A 24,260-nucleotide genomic window follows, 5' to 3' on the forward strand; every position below is an offset into this window, starting at 1 on the left:
ACTTCTTCTCAATAACCAAAAGGCCCAGGGTACTGATATTGGGCCTGTAGCATGCTGGGATGAAGGACTATCAAGTTTGTTCAACTGAATGACCTTGACCAACTTTCAAGGTCACAGGGGTCAAATGTCGTAAAATCTTCAAGCGACTTCTTTTCAATAAGCAAAAGGGCCAGGGTACTGAAATTGGGCCTGTAGCATGCTGGGATGAAGGATTACCATGTTAGTTCAAATGAATGACCTTGATCCACTTTCAACCTAATGTCCTTGTTCGACAATCAAGGTCAGAGGCGTCATATGTTTAAATCTTTTAATAGGTTCTTATGAAATCTTAAGACTACAAGTGTTAGATTAATAACAGGTGAGCGATGCAGGCCCATTGGGCCTCTTGTTATTTTTGTCAGCTCCCATTTAAGGATAAATCATTTCTGAAAAGAAAACTATACATTGCTGGATTTTTATGCAAAAATCATAAGTATGAAATTAACCAAAATTAATACAATAAACAGTGTTCTCGGTGTAAGAGAGCTAGAATGTGATTGTTATACTTTCCCGCTGACCTACATCAGCCTGGTTAACAGAAGTGCCATGGCCTGACTTTGCTACAGTTGCATCTAAATAGAAATTAAGGAGAACTTACTGTATATGAACAACCACAGTGCATTGGGACAGGGATCTTTAGGCCAAAGAACTAGGTGACCATAACATGCAGTGATGCAGAACTTGTTCTTTTTCCATCCACATATTTTCGTTTAAAAATTACTTATCAAGAACAGCTGAAGAGGAATGTGTATTGTTTGCTGACCTGCCCGAAGGACAAGTGAGCTTATGTCATGGTGCATAAATCTGTTAACAGTTGTCGTCTGTGTCGTTGTGTAATTTCATACAAAATATAGTCAAACTTTATTAAATGACCACTTTTATTTCACAACCGCTTTTTAAGTCACCTGAGACAAAGTCTCAAGTGACCTATTGCGATCGCCTTTTTGTCGACTTCTCAAAAACCCCTGAACCAATTTCAATGAAATTTTGCAGAAACCTTCCATGGCCATAGGTCAACCAAAATTGTGAATTATATGGTCCCCAGGCCAAAAAGGGTCAAATTGACTAAAATTTCAAAAAAAAATCTTCTCAAGATCCAGATATGGTAGAATCAAATACTCTTCATAGATGGATGGGTCTTAAGGTGGTTTACCAAATTTGTGAATTTCAAGACCATGGGGTCTCAAATTTCCCCCTGGGGAGAGGGTAAACTTTACTATAGTTTATATAGGGAAATCACATTTTGGACCAACATTTGTTTGATTTCCATTGGAAGTAATTCATTTTGGGTTAGCATTATCAGTATTGGAAAGCAGTTTGATTGTATGCACATATCAGCCCTGATTGACCCTGAGGGGCTGATGGGTGGGGCTAAAACTGGTCAAATTGACTGAAACTTCAAAATCTTATTCTCAAGACCCAGATATGGTAGAATCAAATACTCTTCATAGATGGAAGGGTTTTAAGGTGCTCTACCAAAATTGTTAATTTCATTACCCTGGGGTCTCACATTTACCCCTTGGGAAGGGGGGGGGGGCAAAATTTATTATGGTTTATATAAGCAAATGATGCTTTGGATATAACATGTTGATAACTTGATTGGAATTATAACTCTGAGTTGAAAGTTTGATACTTTTAACATTTTGAGACGGCCCTACCCCTCAGGACCTTAGGGCGAGGCTCAAAGGAGTCAGTGTGCTAAAATTTCTTTATTTTCCTTGTTTAAAATCAGAGGTGCTAGTTTCAAATACTTTTCAGTCTTAAATCTGTATGCTAGATATTGAACAAGGTGGTTTTGACTTTGAATATTATTTCTGTTCCTGTTTTAAAAACAAAAATCAACTCTTTCTATAAATATATCAGAACTCAGATGACCGCTAAGGCCCATGGGCCTCTTGTTTAATTTCCCTTGGATGGTTACTTATTACAGATTCAACTGTAATAAAACAGATAAGAGAAAAGAAGAGAAAAGATAACACTAACATATAACTTTTGAAGATGGTGGAATGGTGGGCGCCATGCAAGATCCCTCTGGGATCTCTTGTTTTATTTTATGCTTACCTGCACGAAGGGCGCAGCTTCCTCTGTCCGTCAGTCCAGTTAAGAAGAATTATTCTTGTTTATGAATACTTTACTACAATTGCTACCCCTTTGATACTTTCATGATTGATGCATCTGGGGTGGCTCTTCTGAGTGCATATTGCGGATGCTGAATTTGACCTACATTTCATGCTTTGGTGACTTGGTAACCAACAACCAGTTGTTTTTATATTGACTTGTATACTATGAGCGGGGGACATCGATTATGCGGCTGACCATGGTGTGACCAGGCATAACTAGGATTTGACACTATAATATAATGATGTATTCCTATTGATAACAGGCCTAGGTAGCCTCTTTCAAAGGTATAGGAGGCCAGCAAAGACACAGTGCTATGAATCATGACTGTTTAGCTTCACCATCAGAAAAAGACTGGGCAGTTAACTAAAATTATTAGTACTCTCCTTATTTTAATAGAAAGGAAGCAATACCAAATATGGCATACATGTATATAACTAAGGTAAAGAGGGGAGACCATCTGTTTGGGAGATCCTCTGTTTACTGTGTTGCTGTCAGGTCAGTAAGGTTATGGGAGGTCAGAATGCCCGGCTGGCTGAGCTTGAGATAAGAATAATCTTGACCCCTGCATTACTCATTGGTTGGATGCATGTCCTTTTATGACCGGTGATTATGACCTGCAGATAGGGGAGAAGTCTTGTGATAAGACCGTCTAGCCCCCAGATGGCCCTGTGAATTAAGGTTTAGGTTCTGTGATACTTAACTGTTAAGAACACAAGTTAATAACCAGTCTGAAGCAAAAATTGCAAAAATCAAAACCTGAATGCGATAATAAATACAGTTGTACCAGGCTGAAACAATACCCATAAGTAAATGTTCATAAAAGAGTACATAAATGTCCATAACCAGCTGTCTGTAAAAGTAACTTTGATAGTAATTTCTTGTGAATTACATAATTATTTAGTTAATAGTGAACATTTGCCTGTGATGAATTCATTGTTAAAAAGTTATTTTTACTGGCCCTGTAATATTTAATGTTGGAATTTCTTGAATCCGCTATTGGCAACTAAAGGTTGTAGTTGTACGTGTAATTATACTATGTTATCAAATTACTGTTAAAATGTTGAAAGGAAATCAGGGAAGACAATCAAGATACAAACATTTTAATGACTAAACAGTAAGTTATACATACAGTTATTGCTTTCTTTCTGTTATGAAATACATAGTAATATACCTTTCTCTACCAATTACCACCATCTACCTTTTAATTTCTCAACATGTTTAAATAATGTATACATAAGTTCCAGTATAAAAAATATGAAACTGAGGTTCCCTCTTAAGCCGAGTTAGCCATGCACTGCTGCCGATTGTTACACTGAAGAAATTGTGATAAGCGTAAATCAACCCCAGTGAATAAGTTTCGAAAACAAAATTGCATAATCTTACAGCCACAAAATTAAACAACTATGCAGTATAAAAATGTGTGATATTTTCATACCAGGTAGTTTTGAAATATTACAAGTATTTTTTAACTTAAGTCATTTCTGGAAATCTTCTTATGAAATGATATTAAATCAGATTTGTTTATATATGTTACGTTTTTAGGCATCCCACTTCTGACACCAATTTGTTACGTTTTTAGGCATCCCACTTCTGACACCAAGTTGTTACGTTTCCATTTCTGACACCATCTCGCTATTAATGTAGTTGTTAATTCCTCCATGTTAAATGAAAGTCCAGTCGTTCTGACAAATGCTAGAGATAAAATCACAACACACAAGTTTTGATAAGGTTAACTAAAGTTTTATTAACAGGAATTTAATTAATGTATCTGCCAAAAGTTCAAGTGAATAAAGTTACCTAAAATGTACTCCAGGAGGAAAGTTTGTAATCCAAATAAAGTTGACACACTTAGAAATAGTCCAATTTAAGATCAAATGAAGAAGACTGATATTCCTTCTAATACATATAGTTAAGATCAACTTACTATACGTCCGGAAATTTCACTTCAAAGTAATATAACTAAATAACAACTGAGGTTTACACTAATTCAACTAAATCCACTAACTAATACTCTATACACTACAAATTACTCCACTAGACTCCTCGCAAGTCTACCGAATACTCTTCGAGTCGTTACTAATCCTCTACATAGGGTTCTCTCAAGACTCCACCTTCTCTTCTCAATCTACTCAAAACTCCCCGTTGAACTCCCTAACAACCCTTTATATAGGCACAACTATTTTAAGAACTGATATCATATTCTAAATATACTCAAACTCATACTAAACTTAGCCAATGCCATCATATACTAAATATAACTAGAGACAAGATAAACTAAAGATAGAGCTACATCTAAATACAAACTATGAAAACCATCTAGTACTAAATACAGGGATCGTGTCTAATAATGGATCAAGATGTATAGGTAGAAAAATCTATTAATACCAACAACTGACCAACTCATTAAATATGCAAGCCCTTCCCATTTACTCCAGTAATGACCTCATACCTATTAATACACCAGTCTCTCAAAATGACAACAAACCTATTTATATCCCATCCCCTCAGAATGACCACACACCTATTTATATCTCTTCCCCTCAGAATGACCACACACCTATTTATATCTCATCCCCTCAGAATGACCACATACCTATTTATATCTCTTCCCCTCAGAATGACAACACACCTATTTATATCTCCTCACCCCAGAATGACCACACACCTATGTATATCTCATTCCCTCAGAATGACTACACTCCTATTTATAACTATAACCCTACTGCTGTCTGAAGATACCACACCAGGGAGGCGCATAACCTTTGTCCTTATCAATTTCTACTCAGCTACTGGACCCTTATCTCTGAGCTATAAACACACAGTAAACCACCAAACAGACCCTCTAAACTGACTTACCTTTATATTGCGAAAACAAATAACATCCATCTTAATTAATGAAATATAAACACTAATAATAATCACTTGTTAAAAAATCCACATATGCAACACTAAAGTACAATGCTACTCATACTCTGTTATATGTTTTAATTAATGTCTTAGTAGATTGTTTTGTGAGGATGGTTTTTGTATTTCAATGCATACTCAAAGATTCTATATAGCTATAGCTTCAGTCAAGACCATGTGGCTGGTCAAGCATAAGAAGACTGGACAGTGCAGTCAGGTGACAGTCAAGCAGTAGCTTACTAGGCAAATCGTGGGAGAGTGTCATACTATCTATTCTTGCTCACCATACCAAGATATCTGCATTTCCGGCGGTGCTGGAAAGTTCCATGCGACCCACGGGTCTCGATGGCTTACACGCGTAAACTGGCAGGGGAATTGTAGTGACCTTTCAGGGTCACGCTATTGTTCGTGATGTCATTTTATGACGTTTTGGGGTCAGTCAGGGTCATTAACAATTGCCATCCGGGCTTCATATGCAAATGAGAAATGTGCGGACAGTTTACATCTTTACTAGAAGAGCAGCTGTTTTTACAGGTTTTAGGTAACAAGCAAGAAATAGAATCCATCCCTGATGTAAGGTATGGATAAGGTAATTCAAACCATCAGGATGAAATATTGAACAATATTGTATCTCTTGGGTTTGAATTACCTTATCTATAGCACGAATCAGGGATGGATTCTATTATTACTCTCAGTCAATTTCAGTATGATAACATCGGAATATCAATTTTTCATAATTTATCTATCCGAGGATTAGGAAGGAAAACTGTGTCTTTCAAGTCGACAAGTGCAATTTGCTTTCCGCTAGAGGTTGCTTTGTACGGCATGGGACACGAACAAACTTGTGTTTTGTTTACATATGCTTTGTTGTTACATGATGGTCAATTATAGTGGATTTTGAATATATGAAAGCTCTCACAGCAGTCGCAGGCCAAAATGAGTTAACTGAAAAAAGACTTTCGGATCATTTGACTCTTTCTGAATTCATCAATGCTTTCGGGAAATTCAAGCGCATTATGGTAGGAGGGTATGTTGGCTGAATTACACAACACGCATGGTAGAGTGTTCTATGACTATCATAAGTTGTTCTCTGACAAATGTGCTGAACATTTGCATTTGACTGGGTGCAAAGTAGATTGGGACCTTCAAAAGACTTGTGAACTGTGCTCAAGCATGACACATACGTCTTGGCAGTGCCTTTGCAATTGGTTCTTAGGGCAGAGCTCAGCCTCTACAAGAGAAGTGTTGCAGAGCAATATCGAGCACAGCCAGCCAGCCAAATCAGCAACATCAGAGTCATACACAATTCAGAAAGAGTAAACCACCATTTCAATCATATTCGATTAGTCCCATCGGTATAGCAGAAAGGAAAATAATTGAAAAAAGAAAGATTAATAGTAGATTTGTCTGCACTACATGACGACGAGCAACATCCCAGCATCAATGAACTTATTGATTAGGAAGAAAATTGAAAGAATCGTTTTATTTCATAGAGGAAGTGTGTCAGAGAAACTCCTGTACTAAGCATGAACTACTGCAACTTTTGGGACATTTACATCTTGCTATGCGTATAATAGTACCAGGAGTAGTTTTGTTTCTTACCTCGATCATTTCGCTATCAACCAAAGTCAAAAATTTACATCATCATGTACACTTAAATAGTGAGTGCAGAAAGGACGTTGAAAACATTCTTGAAGGAATGGATGGTATTTCTGTATTTTACAATACTCAACTCACCGAAGTGCAAGACTTGGAATTGTATACAGATGCCTCATCGACTATTGACTTTGGTGGTTATTATGCAGGGAATATGGCCAACAGAGCTAGAGTCTTCTTTAGCATCATACGATGTTGTGCCATTGCCTTCAGAGAGTTATATCAAATTGTGGTGGCAGCTGTGTTGTGGGGCCATACTTGGAGTAAGGTGAAGGTACTTTTCATTGTGACAACACCGCAAAAGGCCGTTCAAAAGCACCTCGTATCATGAAGTTAATGAGGGGACCTACGTGGTGTGCACTGGAGTCTTTGCTATTTTTGCTAAATATGTAGGAGATGTATCTTTGTGGAATTCGTTTTCTTTATCTCTGGAGAGTTTCCAACCTTCTGGAAACACCAGTATCTTTGTGGAATTCGTTTTCCTTTATCTCTGGAGAGTTTCCAACCTTCTGGAAACACCAGAAGGTAACAACCTGGCACGACTTACTAGATCCTCCAGGCAGTTAAAAAGCAACAGACACAAAGTACCAGACGGTGCTTGCCTATTACATTCAATATTCATAGAAGGATGTGTGGTTAATCAATGTTATCCTCCTTTTCAAGCTATCTTATTATGTTCACTTTGGCTTTTTACGCTTTTCTCAGATGTGGAGAGTTTACAGTAGGCAGTTATTACTTTTGACCCGGATTATAACCTTTCTTACGAAGATGTGTCGATGGATGTACCATGTTTAAAAAATGTGTATTTCTAACAATACCTTGGTGGCATGTCAGCTTCTTAGCTTCATTTTGGCCGTCACTTATTCTTTAACTCTTTGCCTGATAAGAATGTATTACCTCCCCTTAGACCATGCCAAATTAATTTTTAGCTCACCTGGCCCGTCTGCCGTCCGTCCGTCCGTCCGTCTGTGCGTCCGGCATCCGGTGTCAATATTTTACTTTAAACAATTTCTCCTTAATTACCAAAAGGCTTAGGGTGATGATATTTGGCCAGAAGCAAACTGGGATGAAGGGCTACCAAGTTTGTTCAAATAAATGACCTTCACCTATTTTCAAGGTCACAGGGGTCAAATATGTTAAAAACTTCAAACAACTTCTCCTAAATACCCAAGAGGCGTAGGATAAGGATATTTGACCAGTATGATGTTCAGATGAAGGGCTATCAAGTTATTTAAACGAATGACCTTCACCCATTATCAAGGTCACAGGGGTCAAACATATTAAAGACCTTTAAACAACTTCTCAATAACCAAAAGACCTAGGATGATTATATTTGGCCAGAATGATGCTTGGATGAAGGGCTACCAATTTTGTTCAAACAAATGATCTTCATTTATTTTCAAGGTCACAGGGGTCAAATATGTTTAAAACCTTTAAACAACTTCTACTGAATACCCAAGAGGCCTAGAATAATGATATGTGACCAGTATCATGCTCAGATATAGGGCTACCAAGTTTGTTCAAACAAATGATCTTTACCATCATCTGATGGTGGGCTATTCAAATCACCCTGCGTCCGTGGTCAGTTGTCCGTCCGTTGTCCGTCGTCCGTCTGTAAACAATTCTTGTTATCGGTATTTCTCAAGAAGTACCAGAGGGATCTTTCTCAAATTTTATATGTATGTTTCCCTTGGTCCTCATCTGTGCAGGGCAACTTTTGAGACTGGTCGGATAAACAACATGGCCGACAGGCAGCCGTCTTGGATTTTGGTATTGAAAGTTTGTTATCGCTATTTCTCGAAAAGTATCAGAGGGATCTTTCTCAAATTTAAATGTAGGTTCCCCTTGGTCCTTAGCTGTGCAGGGCAGCTTTTGAGACTGATCGCATAAACAACATGGCCGACAGGCAGCCATCTTTGATTTTGATATTGAAAGGTTTGTTATCGCTATTTCTCGAAAAGTATCAGAGGGATCTTTCTCAAATTTTATATGTAGGTTCCCCTTGGTCCTTAGCTGTGCAGGGGATTTTTTTAGACTGATCGGATAAACAACATGGCCGACAGGCAGCCATCTTGGATTTTGATAGTGAAAGTTTGTTATCGCTATTTCTCGGGAAGTACAGGAGGGATCTTTCTCAAATTTTAAATGTAGGTTCCCCTTGATCCCTCGTTGTGTATGTTATATTTTGAGACTGATCATAAAAACAAAATGGATTAAAAGAAGAACTGAACAGATCTTTCTCATATTGCAATGAACGATTCTATTTCTTTCACATTAAGTACAGTACTAGTAAAAATGTGAAATGACAAACTCACTTTGAAGGTTGGCTTTCATACACATCAGTATTAAGTTTAGATCAAAAGTTACCTCAAGGTGCATTTACTGTTAACATGACTCGGTAAAACAGATTAGAGGAAAGAAGAGAAAAGATCGAACTGACAAAGAACTAATGAAGATGGTACAAAGGTGGGCGCCAAGATCCCTCTGGGATCTCTTGTTTAAGGTTACAGGGGTCAAACATATTAAAAACCTTTAAACAACTTCTTCTCAATAAGCAAGAGGCATAGAATGATATTATTTGGCCAGTTACATGCTGGGAGGAAGGGCTACCAAATTTGTTAAAAACATGGCATTCACCAATTTTCAAGGTCACAGGGGTCAAACATATTAAAAACCTTTTAAACAACTTCTTCTCAATTATCAAAAGGCCTAGGATGCTGATATTCTGTCAGTAGCATGTTGGGATGAAGGGCCACCAAGTTTGTTCAAACAAACGACCTTCACCCATTTTCAAGGTCACATGGGTAAAATATGTTTAAAACCTTTAAACAAGTTCTTCTGAATTACCAAGAGGCCTAGGGTTATGATATTTTGGCAGTTAGATGCTGGGATCAAGGGCTACCAAGTTTGTTCAAATGAATGGCCTTCGCTCATATACAAGGTCACAGGGGTCAAATATGTTTAAAACCTTTATACAACTTCTTCTGAATAACCAAGAGGCCAAGGATGATGATATTATGCCTGTAGCATGCTCAAATGAAGGGCAACCAAGTGAATGACCTTCGCACATATTCAGGGCACAGTGGTCAATACATGTATATATTCAAATCTTTAAATGATTTGTTCTGTATAACCAAAAGGTCCAGGGTAATGATGTTTTGCCAGAAGTATGCTGGGTTGGAAGACTATAAACCCTGTTCAACCTAATGTCCGTGTTCGACATTCAAGGTCACAGGCTGCATATGTTTAAATCTTTTAAGACATTAATATGGTAGGTCATTCCACTTTATACTTGTGTTTGTGTTGTGTATTAACTAGGATTTAAACAACAATGCACATACAATGGCTGAAATTTTGAAAATATTGGATTCCCTTTTCAGTGCACCTTCCTGAATGGCAAATGAGCTTTTGTTGTGGTGCGATGTCCATTGTCTTTTATCTGTCAACTTTTCCTTCAAACAACTTCTGCTAAAAACAGAAAGGCCTAGAGACATGCTTCCTATGATGGACACCAACATTAAATTTGCAAATAAAAATGACCTTCCTGCATTTAAGGTGACAGGGGTCAAATATATGAAAAGTTTAAAAACCAATATTTCTGCAGGACAAAAGCCCTAGAGTCAATGATATAAGGCCGGGAGCTTCCAAGGATTGAGCTTGACAAACTAAACAGTTAAAAATGACTAGTCACAGAGGTTAAATATGTCAGAATTTAAAACAGCTTTTTAGCTAAGGCGTTAGCCGCCAGCTATTGGTATTACTTTAGTTTATGAGCTCAGATATTCATAAATGTCGATTTCACACAGACGGCCTCTAGCGGTTGTCACTGGTACTAAATTGAATCATATACCGGACCTACTGTCTTTATTATGCGTAACTTTGGACTCAAATGCACTTGAATGGCTTGTAAATATCATTACTTTTCTTTATAGAACATATGATCTTATCACAACGTCGTATTCTTATTGAAAATGCACCCTGTTTATCTCAATCGGGAACTGCTACTTGAATGTAGGTCATGCATGCTACACGCAACTTCCGGTAAAAATACTTCAGTTAATGAGCTCAGATATTCATAAACGAGACATAACGTCACCTTCTAGTAATACTAAACAAACTGCAAATAAAATCCATTACCACGGACTCAAGTTCACTCAAACGTCATTGGATATAATCTTATTCTTAGTTAGAACTAAGTATCCTTCTAAAACTTCGTATTTACTCTTGGAACTGTCGCTGGATTAACCCTTTACACGGAAATATTGTCCTGTGATTGGCTAAAATTGGTGACATTTACGTCCCTGTTTACAATTATATATTGCGTGGTCAGAGCTATGAAGCGGTCCTGTTCCAACTAACTGAGGATAATCAAAAGTGCTAATCAGTAATAATATATCTGATTCACGCTTCATATGATTATAATGTTATCAAAATATTGCATATTCGTTCATCGTTAAAATAACAAATCCTTACTAAAAACTCTAAAAAAAGAAACGACGGCCATGTTAGATCACGCGTGATGTTATCCGTTTCCTTATATGGCCTTCACGGCCAAATATAGTATTACTACTGATGCGGTCATGTTTACTACAATTTCCATATTTGGTCATGACACCCATATTTAGACGTCTGACCTATATCGGAAAGATTGAGGAAGTTTCCAACATGGCAGTCAATTAGGATTTCGCTTGCACTTGTTACGTAAACTTGATAATTTAACGAAATATAAGGCGGAGTATAACTTACAATTATGTAGGAGATCAACATAAAAAGTTCATATTACAAACCTATTAATGGATACGGATCCTGTCAATTAATTCTAAAATCGCCTCCGTGTGATTCACACCAGGCTTGCCTAACTAAAATGGGATCAACCGGCCGGGGCAGATGAGACCGGGAATCATGTTAGAACTAGCCACTGTCCTTCTCTAGTTCCATATTGGTATTCTAACCTGAAGGCTTTTTTTACCTTCGCAGTATTATCATTTTGTTCTATTTTCATCATAAGATATGCTATTGCATTTTTATATCGCCTTCTCGCTAATTACAGCTCAGCCAGAAACGAAAATATGCTCCGATAGGCCTACATTTTATATGTCTGTTGGTGTGATTTGTGTTTTTCGTTTATTGAAGTATTACCATATAACAGGACTCTTTTATTTCAATATACACAAAAACAACAACACCTTCGGAATGATTTCAGACATATACTGCGGGAAAACACGAGTGATCTCCCTTACATTTAGACATGCGCACATTTTACTTTCGTTTTGTGTAGGCCTAGACATCATTCGCAACGCGAAGCGGAAAAGACGAAAATGCAGGCGAGTGTTGACTTAATGTTAGGCATGTTGTTTAAGCAGCATTGACAATGAACAATATACATACACTTCTGCAACGTTTACCTACTACTGATTCATAAATAAGGCTATGTATCCCGATTTCGGTGACTTGTGGCCAAGCATGCGGCCGAAGCCGCAGAGAATGGCGCATGTTGTCAGCGGCGATGACAAAAAGGAAGGTGCTTCTACGGTATGTATAGCAGTTATTATGCAAAAACAAACATAATAAACGGACGTTTTACTCTAGTGAATTACAGCGTCACGAGGAACGTCTTTCTCCAGACGTGTTGCAAAATTTTCGAACTGCTTAGTTGCAAACTGATTTCACTTAAGCGTTGTTTGTGAGGATATTTGGCCTTACATTTCTTCTCATTCAGTTAAAAAAAAACATGTTATAAACATTGTATTATTAGATTCATTGTGATGTTGGCTTTCATTGAAGTTTCAATTGTTATACTACTTGATGTTTTGGAAACTTAAACAAGTATAGTAGTTCTAAATATTATGAAATGACAGAAACATTAGGCCAAACAAATTACTTGTGTTTCTACTATCAGAAAAAAATAGGGTAGGTATGTATTAGCTAGGCATTTTATTGTTAATTTGAAAAATATCTTTACTGCGCTAATATAGAGCAGGAGTTCTGACTTTAACAGTGCATATAAAAACTTAAGGGTATTGTAGAACACAAATCTGAGATAAGTCTGGTTAACCACACTGGTGTCGAACACACCAATAAGTATAGTGTGTATAATATATCATAGTTTATACACATCATATTACTATTAGTGTGTCCAGTATCTGTGGGGTTAGCATAAACTCAATATTTGTTTTAAACTTTTAATTGGCCTTATATAATGATCATTTATAGGTCAGACAGGGTTTGGTTTCCAATTCGGAAACTAGACCTGTTAAAACAGTTATCATTTGTAATTTAGAGATTAAATATTTCTAAGCAGAAAAAAATGAACTATAAATATTTTTCAACCTTTTCTGAGTTGTACAATTTTAGAGTATCTTCTGTCTGAAATCTGAACATAACTTGTTTTATGATAAATGTGTAAAACAATTCCTCATACTGGGGTAAAGTTTTTCTATATATAGTCCCAAAAACTACAGATAAAATCCTTGAGCACGTACAAGATACAAAAATATATATTTTACGTCCATTTTGCAAAACATACAACATAAGCTACAAAGACAAAACATGAGTATAATAACAGAGACCAAAATATTACAACATGGAAAAATAAAATAAAAACATGTATGTACATGTAGTATACTGTAAGCTCAGAAAAAGAGTTTATCACTTGGAAAGCACTTAATAGGCACATTGAACACGGTAAGCACATCAGCACATGGTAATTTAAGCACATTTAGAACATTTGCATACAGCACATAAAAAACAAAACCATAACATGGAAAGCTTATTAGCACATAGTAGGCACATTTGCACATTGTAAGCAAAATAAAGGAGTGCAATGGACATCTCCATGTTTCCTGGTTAATTTCTTCTTTATGGAAACAACCAGGGGAGAGTGATGTTCTGCTTCATCTTTTGTATTAATGAAAACCGTGAATATCTAAGTGCGTGTGTTTAAACTAATTTTGTTTTGTTTTTACTGGTACCTTTTTATGTACACATGTTTTACCACCTAAGGAATTAGATGTCTTAAGCCCCCATATGATGTGCTGTTATAAGTTGAATTTAATGTACATTTTGTTTATATTTAGTTCTGCTACCAAAGAGATTGACTTATTGAAATGTTTTTGAAACATTTTAATGAACTCCTCAGCTTTAATGCCTTATTTCTCACTATACAAGCTCATATTGCTATGCCTCCTATTTGTTTGAATATCATCTCTAAACATTATTGCTGGTGCAGAAATTATATGGTAACTATGTTCTATTTTAGGGGGGGAAAGCAATCAATATTACAACAGACAGGGATGGTTATTGATGGGAGAAAGGAGGATGAGAAATAGGAACTGTACCAACTCTCTCATACCTTTGAGGACTTCATGAACTTTTTCAAAAGGCTGCAAGAACTATACCAACAGTGACATGACATTTTGAAATCTGTCAGTTACTTTATAGAGGAGGAACCTCTGACTAAATCATTTTCTCTCAGACACATGAAAGCCGAGTCCACAGATCCTTCCATCAGCGAATAGTTCAAATGTAGTTCAAATGCTTTCCTCGCAAACTTTTCCTTAATGGAGAAGTCAGTGATCTTTACTTGGAACAGATTGAATCTGTGAATATTGATGCTGAAAGCCTGATGAATGTGATTGAACAGCCCCTACTTGATGCTGAAACCCTGATGAATGTGATTGAACACCCACTACTGACTAAGGGCACAAATGTTGGAAACAACGTTTGTTTTGATCAATATAACACTATGGGTGGTGGGAGCAAATTGGAAAAAAAATTAAAAGTATGTTTTTAAAGATAGAAATACTGGTCATGGCTTCCTTTTAGTTTTTGTCCAATGAATTAAAAGTCAACGCAAATGTTAAGTAGTAAAAGAAATGTAAGATCCCTGGTATACATTGTACTTTTAACAATGCTTATGATCAATATCAATAAAATAAAATAAAAGTTATAATATGTAACTTGATATTTGTTAACTTCGCTCGATTTTACTGTGTCCAACATTTGATATTAAATCTTGTGTGATATATGAGAGGGATAGCACACAAGATTGTATCAATGTCAATGAAAGCAATTATTTCTTAAGTTTTCAACCATATTTCTTGAAACTTCATTTCTAAATTTCATACATCAATTGTTCAAGACAGTTTTAAGGTCAATTTCATTCAGTCAAGGTGAAGGCTACAGCTTCACAACCTGTTCATGTACATGTGACAGAGAAATTGTCAGTGCATTCCTAACTAAGTATTCAAACCAAATTTTATAAACCTTGATCCATCATTCTCAACATTAAATCATGCACTACCTGTTTGCATATACACAAGCAACCTCAACTTTCAATAAGTCCTGTTGTCAACATTTGTTGCACAATGCTATCAGTTCTGAAACCAACAATCATGACAACTGTAATAACATAGTATGTGTTCTAGCTGGTACATTTGCAGTACTCTTTTGAAATGTATTTGAAATTAATATGTGCATCTTATTTCAAATGCTAGCCTATGAAGATGATAAAGCTGAACATATGCTATAAAGTTGTTGTTTTCTTTGTGAAGAATTTATGCAATGGAAATAGAGGGAAAATAATGTAACTCTCCTAATCTTGTGTGTGTGTGTGAGTATGTATGTTTATATTTTGTTTATCTTATTCAATATTGAAACATACAACAATGTATCATATTGAATTAGAGTGCTTTTTATATTATTTGTTCATGGGAACACAGATTCAAAATAGTTCCATTTTTCATAAGAAGAGACCTTTTCACTGCAGTGAATATGTAAAACACTTTATTTAAAAGTTTTTCAAAATTATTGAGAGACTTGTAAATTTATGGGTAGCAGTAATCCACTTGCTTATCCACAATTTAGTTTCGGCAAGTAAACATCCTTATAAATATTGTTCTGTAACAATATACACTGACTGATGCAAAATTGAAACTTGAACAAAATTCACACGTATTAAAAAGCATGCCAACCCTGGTCGATGTGCACACTTTACAAGATAACTTGCTTGAATATATATTGATCAATATACAAACTTAGACGATAAGTTCAAAGTTGAGTGAAATCCATGCCTAATTAATTAGCATACTGTACTCTGATTGGTCAATGGTTTTATGCCAAGTAACTTTGTTAGATAAGGCAAGGGTTGATATCTTATTCAACAACAAAGGCAAAGTTCAAAGATGTTCACAATCTGTGCATAATCTATTCAATGGTTTAAAATAATCAGGTATTGGTCAAAGGGGTAAATGCCAGTTTCAGTTTTTAATGTTCTATGAAATACATTGTATGGACAAAGGGAAGCAATTCCAAATTCCTATGCAAATTAATTATCCAAAGGTTTAAAATGATATATTCTAGAGGAAACTTGGTACCACTCTTCTGACAAACCTATAAAGATATACTGTACACACAAGAAGAATAACTTCACAGTGGTACACTTTTACATAAAACTTTGATTCATAACAAATTAACAGTAAATCCTTCTGTACAATATGATGGGAACTTCGTCTTTATTTTGTTCTCCATTCCAAAAATAATATATATATCTTTTGCCTTAGCTTTCAGTACTTTCAGTACTTTGATTAACTGATTACCTTGACCGATATTCAAAGGAATTTAATCTATTAAAACACTCAAAATAACTTATTAGAAAGAACCAAGAGGCCTAAAGAGTGGATATATAATCAGTTGCATGCTGACGATTTATGTAACATTTGAGAAAAGTAACGACTTTGACATATAATATATAATGACATCTATTCCAGAGTCAAAGGGGTTGAATCTGACAAAATGCTTAAATAAATCAAAAGGCCAAGAATCGTGATAGATGGCCGTCATTATAACAGAGAAATGGAGTTAGTGGGGTATACAGGAAATCAGCTTGTTCGTCTTTCTGCCTCTCCCTCTGAGTTGAATTCTTTTCAGGAGTTGATGCTGTTTTTGTACTTTTTTTGTCATTTCAAGTCTACTTGTACATGCTTGCATTAAGGTGGGAATGTTTATGAAAATGCCAGTGCAGTTGGTGGAAAACCAGAAGAAGTGTATGCCAATACAGATGATACTGCATCAAAACTTGAAGAAGTCAAGAAAAATGGTTCAAAAGATACCAGAAGAAAGGTGAGACATAACCTTATAAAGTTAAAGTCAATATTATAGCGATCACGTCTTTATCTCTCATTCCATGTGCTTCTTGATCCATCCAAATCTATTAAAATTCAAAACATTAGTGTAATTTTATAAACATGAATATTTAGTTACTTTGTCATGTTTTTCCTTGAAAACTATAGAGCACATGCTTGAACAAACTTTATATAATAGAAATAAGTTTGCACTTGTAATATATAATTAGTTTTATACACAATAATGAAAACAGTTTTACACAGGACCGTCTTTTAAGGCTTCACTGAGAAAATCTTTAAGTGATATTTTGTTAATTAAAAAAAAGGCCCAGAATAACATTATTCAGCCAGTAATAAATCCTTAAAAAAAAATTCAAAGTTTGTTCATAATCAAATGATTCAGAGATTGCCATGTATTGTATTAAGATACTTAAATAGTACAGAATATCAAATGTAACAAGTTTCTCTTTGATTCCCTTCAACATGCTTGCCCCCGGTAATACCCTTTCATGAGAGGATTGTAATGTCCAGCTTACAGTTAATGGAAATGTGTGTGCAATAATTACAGATTTATCATAGCTATTTAGCTATTTTTAGACTGAAGCCCTGGTACCAGTACCATACTTATTTTAGATTTGGTTATATTTTGGTTTATTTGGCACTTGGAGTGAATGAGCCAAAATAAAACACCAACATTTCAAAATGCCTTACTATATAAAGTAGGAAAATCCAGATATCAGCAGACTGTCTTCAAACTCACATTTTTAGCTCACCTGACCTAAAGGGCCAAGTGAGCATATGCCATGGTACAGCGTCCGTCGTCCGTCTGTCGGTCTGTCCGGCGTCAGTTCAGCATCAACTTTTACCTTGAACAACTTCTAAATAACCAGAAGCTCCAGGATAATGATATTTGGCTAGTAACATGCTGGGATGAAGGGCTACCAAGTTTGTTCAAATGAATGACATTGACATATATTCAAGGTCACAGACAGTTTTTTTTTATCTTAAAAAGATGTCAAACATATTCTTCAGAATAACATAAAGGCCCCAGGCTGATAATATTTGGCCAGTTACATGATGACATAAAGAGCTCTCAAACTTGTTCAAATGATGACCTTGACTTTTATTCGAAATGACAGGGGTCAAATATGCTCAAAACCTTTTAACAACTTCTTTTGAATAACCAAAAGGCCCAGGCTAATGATAATTTTTCAGTAACATGCTTGGATGAAGGGTTACCAACTTCGTTCAAATGAATGTCCTTGACTTAAATTCAAGGTCACAGAGGTCCAATATGTTTCAGATCTGCAAGTGTTTTCTTCTGAGTAATCAAAAGGCCCAGGCTGATGATATTAGGCCAGTAACATGCTTGGAAGAAGAGCTACCAAGTTTGTTCAAATAAATCACCTTGAATTATGTTCAAGGTCAAAGGGGTCAAATATTTTGAAAACATTTAAACAACTTCTTTTGAATCACTTGAAGGCCCATGATGATGATGTTTTGTCGGTAACATGCTGGTAAAGAGTGCTACCAAGTTTGCGCAAATGAATGACCTCAGCTTAAATTCTAGGTCACAGAAGTCAAATATGTTTTAAACCTGTTTAACAACTTCTGATGAATAACCAAAAGGTCCAAGATGATGACATCAGGCCATTAATTAACATGCCGATGAAGTGCTTCAAAGTTTGTTCAAATGAATGACCATGACTTACATGCAAGGTCACAGGGGTCAAATATGTTCAAAACCTAATAACGATTTCTGATAACGTCTCAGGGTGTTGATATGCTGGGATGAAGGGCTACCTAGTTCATTCAAATGAATGACCTTGGCATACACTCAAGGTCACAGGGGTCAAATATGTTTAAAACATTTAAACAACTTCTTTGAATAACCAAAAGATCCAGGATGATGATATTCGGCCAGTTACATGCTCAGATAAGACAATTTGAAGAATGCTCTAATGAATGACCTTCACCCATATTCCAGGTTATAGGGGTCAAATGTGTTGAAAACTTTTAAACAACTTCTACTGAATAACCAAAAAGCATAGGATGGTGATATTTTGCCTGTAGAATGATCAGATGATGAGCTATCAAGTTTGTTCATGTTGATGTTCTTGACCAACTTTACTTTCAAGTCACATATATGGCCAAATTTGTATAAACATTTATCTTTATATATATACAAAAGATCCAGGGTGGTGATATTTGGCAAGATATGAGATAGTCGGATAGAGTCAACAAAGTTTGAGAAGGAAAATGACCTCGATGTCAGGTTACAGGGACAAATATGTCAAACACTTTAAACAACCTCTTCTGAAGAACTAAAAAGCATAGAATAATATAATAATATTTGGCTGGAAGTTAAGCTTCAACGGATTGAGCCGACAAAGTTTGCGATTGATATATTGATATTTAATGAGAATAATTTGCTATGACTGGTGAGCGATACAGGCCCTCTGGACTTCTTGTATTAATAGTGTCACGTGTATACAGGTGTAAGTCACATTGCTAAACGGTAAATGTAAGTATAGCGGTAAGTGAACAGGTGAAACGTAATACAATACGTTGTATGGAATCTGATATGTTTTAGTGGATACTGTACCTCATTAACAAAGGCTATAGATGATTGAGCACAAAAAGCATGTTCACTTTCAGTTCTAGGCCATGCTATTTGCCTCACAAATATACCATTGGTTTCCACCACGTTGTTAGCTCACCTGGCCCGAAGTGCGGCGTCCGTCCGGCGTCCGGCGTCCGTCCGGCGTCAACTTTTTACTTTAAACAACTTCTTCTCAGTAACCAAAAGGCCGAGGGTGATGATATTTGGCAGAAGCATGCTTGGATGAAGGGCTACCAAGTTTGTTCAAATAAATGACCTTCATCAATTTTCAAGGTCACAGGGGTCAAATATGTTAAAATATTTAAACAACCTCTCCTGAATAACCAAGAGGCCTAGGATGATGATATTTGGCTAGTAACATGCTTGGATGAAGGGCTACCAAGATTGTTCAAATAAAGGACCTTGCCTTATATTCAAGGCCACAGGGGTCAAATATGTTAAAATCATTTAAACAACTTCTTTTGAATAACCAAAATGCCTAGGGTGATGATAGTTGGCCAGTAACATGCTGGGATGAAGGGCTACCAAGTTTGTTCAAATTAATGACCTTGACTTATATCCAAGGTCACAGGGGTCAAATATGTGAAAATCTTTAAACAAGTTCTTTTGAAAAACCAAGAGGCCTAGGGTGATAATATTCGGCCAGAGGCATGCTTGGATGAAAGGCTACCAAGTTTGTTCTAATAAATGACCTTCATCAATGTTCAAGGTCACAGGGGTCAAATATGTTAAAATCTTTAAACGACTTCTTCTGAATAACCAAGAGGCCTAGGATGATGATATTTTGCCAGTATCATGCTTGGATTAAGGGCTACCAAGTTTGTTCAAATAAATGACCTTCAACAATTTTCAAGGTCACAGGGGTCAAATATGTTAAAATATTTAAACAACCTCTCCTGAATAACCAAGAGGCCTAGGATGATGATATTTTGCCAGTATCATGCTTGGATTAAGGGCTACCAAGTTTGTTCAAATGAATTACCTTGCTTTATATTCAAGGTCACAGGGGTCAAATATGTTAAAATCCTTTAAGCAACTTCTTTTGAATAACCGAGAGGCCTAGGGTGATGATATTTGACCAGTAACATGCTTGGATAAAGGGCTACCTAGTTTGTTAAAATAAATGACCTTGACTTATATTCAACGTCACAAGGGTGAAATATATTAAAAACCTTTAAACGACTTCTGAATAACCGAGAGTCCTAGGGTGATGATATTTTGCCAGTTACATGCTCAAATGAAGGGCTACCAAGTTTGTTCAAAGAAATGACCTTGGTTTATATTCAAGGTCACTGGGGTCAAATATGTTTAAAACCTTTAAACAACTTCTTCAAAATAACAAAGAGGCTTAGGGTGATGATATTTGGCCAGTAACATGCTTGGATGAAGGGCTACCAAGTTTGTTCAAAGAAATGACCTTGGTTTATATTCAAGGTCTCTGGGGTCAAATATGTTAAAAACTTTTAAACGATTTCTTCTGAATAACCAAGAGGCCTAGGGTGATGATATTTTGCCAGTTACATGCTCAAATGAAGGGCTACCGAGTTTGTTCAAAGAAATGACCTTGGTTTATATTCAAGGTCACAGGGGGCAGATATGTTTAAAACCTTGAAGGGCACCCTAGTTCATTCAAATGAATGACCTTTGCCAAATTTTTCTGAATTACTTTAAACTTTAAGTCAAGATGCTGATATTTTGCGTGTAGCTTTATTTTAGTCCTCTTTTAAAGTTACAATTGTTATATTAATACCAGGTGAGCGATGCAGGCCCATTGGGCCTCTTGTTGTAGGTGGTTTTGAGATTCCTGCACTACCTTTGTATAGATATGAAATCTTCTTCATGATTCCCTTATGGTTCACCTAGTGAGGGACTTTCTTTTGTGGGACACCTGTCTAATCTTGAATCTTCTTTTCAGTGTTGGCTTCATTCCTTCCAGAGAGAAGCTAAATGTTTTCCAATCTCAGGATTTATTTTTCTTCTTGTTTTATTACTCTTGAACCATTTCAATACTGTTAAGAGCATTACACTTCCACCTCTAGAGAAGTTCAAGAAGGCCAGATATCTTGTTCTGAATTTAATCAGCAGGTCTTGTTGGTGCCCTTAATGCTCTGACAGATATAGTCCCTTTGATATTGGAAGGAGTTGTGAGGTCTGGAACAGGCCTCACATAGTATACTTGTTTGCCACTTCCCTGAACCATCAAATATCAACCACTGTCTCCTAGATTCGGAGGCTTTGGCAGTGGATGATCTGTCTCTCTGGATTGGGAGGAAATGCATGCTGGTTGGAAAGGTGCTACAAAGGTTACAGGAACATTTTAACAAGGAGAACATGTGTCTTGAAGACTTTAAGTACTTCGATTTTAAAATTATTTGGATGTTTCCAGTCAAGTTAACGCCACTACAAAGGAATAATATTTTGGTACCTTATTCTTTGCAGAAATTTCTTTTACAGTCTAATTAAAGTTTTTCTCTAAGAGGTATTTTGATCATAATATACATCTCCATTTGACTAATTTTAGAACAAAGATGGACTTGTCTATTTGGACTTGGAATTCCAGCAGCAGCCAGATGGAACCAGACAGGCAGTGATTCGTGGAATTGAAAACAGAAATGATTACTCAGAAGTTGATTTTGCAAAGTGTGCTGATCCGATGTCTGCTGAAGATGATGATGTAAATGTAGATGAGAAAAAAGAAGATAGCAAGAACTGATTATATTTAATGACATAGTAGGAATTTCCTAACTCACTTTAACTTCCGCAACGAAGTTAGGGGGGTATACTGGAATCAGCGTGTCTGTCCGTCTGTCTGTCCGTAGAAAAAGTTCGTCCGGACAACTCCTTCTTATGTAATGGTCCAATAACTACCACTTGTTATTGTCCATCCAGGTATTATTTTTTACATTCTGCCCTTTTTAGCTCACCTGGCCCGAAGGGTCACAGGGGTCAAATATGTTAAAAACTTGAAACAACTTCTTCTGAATAACCAAAATGCCCAGAGTAATGATGATTGGCCAGAAGCATGCTGGGATGAAGGGCTAGCAAGTGTGTTCAAATAAATGACCTTGACTCATATTCAAGGTCACAGGGGTCAAATATGTTCAAAACATTAAAACAACTTCATCTGAATAACCAAAATGCCTAGGGTGATGATAGTTGGCCAGTAACATTCTTGGATGAAGGGCTACCAAGTTTGTTCAAATAAATGGCCTTGACTTATATTCAAGGTCACAGGGGTCAAATATGTTCAAAATATTTAAACAACTTGTTCTAAATAACCAAAAGGCTCAGAATGATGATATTTAGTCAGTAGCATGCTGGGATCAAGGGCTACTATGTTTGTTTAAGTGAATGACTTTGACTTATATTCAAGGTCACAGGGGTCAAATTTGTTTAAAATCTTTAAACGAGCTCTCTTGAATAACCATGGGTCCTAGGATGTTGATACTTAGCAAGTTGCATCCTGAGATGAAAGGCTATAAAATTTGCCTGTAGCTTTATTTTAGATCACTTTTAAGGTTACAAGTGTGAGATTTATACCAGGTGAGCGATGCAGGCCCATTGGGCCTCTTGTTACAGTAAAGGTTTGTTATTGCTATTTCTCAGAAAGAACTGGAGGGATCTTTCCCAAATTTGATATGAAGGTTCCCCTTGGTCTGTATACGTAGTTGTGCATGTTTACTTTTGAGACTGTTCGTAGACAGGCCACCATCTTGAATTTTGGCAGTGAATGTTTGTTATCGCTATTATTTCTCAGGAAGTTTGGGAGGGATCTTTTTCAAATTTGATATGTTTGTTCCCCTTGGTCTGTTGTTGTACATGTTTACTTTTGAGACTGATGGTGTATACAAAATGGCCGATAGGCCGCCAACTTATATTTTGACAGTGAATGTTTGTTATCGCTATTTCTCATAAAATTCGGGAGGGATCTTTAAAATGGCCGACAGGTGGCCATTTTGTATTTTGACAGTGAATGTTTGTTATCGCTATTTCCCGGGAAGTTATGAAGGAATCTATCTCAAATTTGATATGTAGGTTCCCTTGGTCTGTAGTTGTGAATGTTTACTTTGGAGAGTGATCATAAAACAAGATGGCCACAGGAAGTACTTATGAGATTTTTCTGATATTGTAATGGTCGGATCTATTTTTTTTACATTTAAAGAACTGTACTAGTAAATATGTGAAATGGTGCATTAACTGTTTATGTGATTTGATTAAACAGATAAGAGAAAAGAAGAGAAAAGATCAAACTGACATAAACTAATAAAGATGGTACAATGGTGGGCCCCAAGATACTTCTGGGATATCTTGTTTTCTAAAATATTTTAAGGATCCTTTAGACAGCCTTTAATACGATTTGATATTCTTTTTGAATAAGTAGTTCAGAGCAATTAAAAAGAAAGAGAATTTTCTTGGTGCTCCTCATCTAAAATCAAGAAATCCTTAATTGTATGGCTTTATGACTAGTTGTTGTAGTTGACACATTATAGATGGTTAACTTTTTTAAATGGAAGTGTCTTCCAATATCTAAATCATGACAGTAAACTCATACATTGATAATGGCCACCAAATTTCCTTTGAATGTAAGTACATTCATAACTACATTTTTAGCTCATTTAGTCCAAATGACCGGTGAGCTTATGCCATGGCATTGGCGTCCCTCGTCTGTCAACTTTTCCTTGAAAACTCTACTTGTCCTTATAAAGCCTCAATGGTTTGTGATTACATTTGACCTGGGGCATTCTTTGGCAAAGGGTACTTAATTTTGTATAAATGGAGGATGTGGCCCCTATGGG

General features: G+C 36.2%; 1 protein-coding gene across 1 annotated transcript in view; it reads left to right on the plus strand.

The window, feature by feature from the left end:
- LOC110449949 (tyrosine-protein kinase Mer-like) overlaps window positions 1–22,367 on the plus strand; it is an 86,949-nt gene extending 64,582 nt beyond the window's left edge. The window contains exons 9-10 of the mRNA XM_021497133.1: window positions 16,712–16,839; window positions 21,986–22,367. Of these exons, the coding sequence (XP_021352808.1) occupies window positions 16,712–16,839; window positions 21,986–22,177 (320 nt within the window). The 3' untranslated portion in view covers window positions 22,178–22,367. The remainder of the gene's footprint in view (window positions 1–16,711; window positions 16,840–21,985) is intronic.
- Window positions 22,368–24,260: the final 1,893 nt, after the last annotated feature.

This window comes from Mizuhopecten yessoensis, unplaced genomic scaffold, assembly GCF_002113885.1.
Source record: "Mizuhopecten yessoensis strain PY_sf001 unplaced genomic scaffold, ASM211388v2 scaffold4841, whole genome shotgun sequence".
Classification (NCBI taxonomy): domain Eukaryota; kingdom Metazoa; phylum Mollusca; class Bivalvia; order Pectinida; family Pectinidae; genus Mizuhopecten; species Mizuhopecten yessoensis.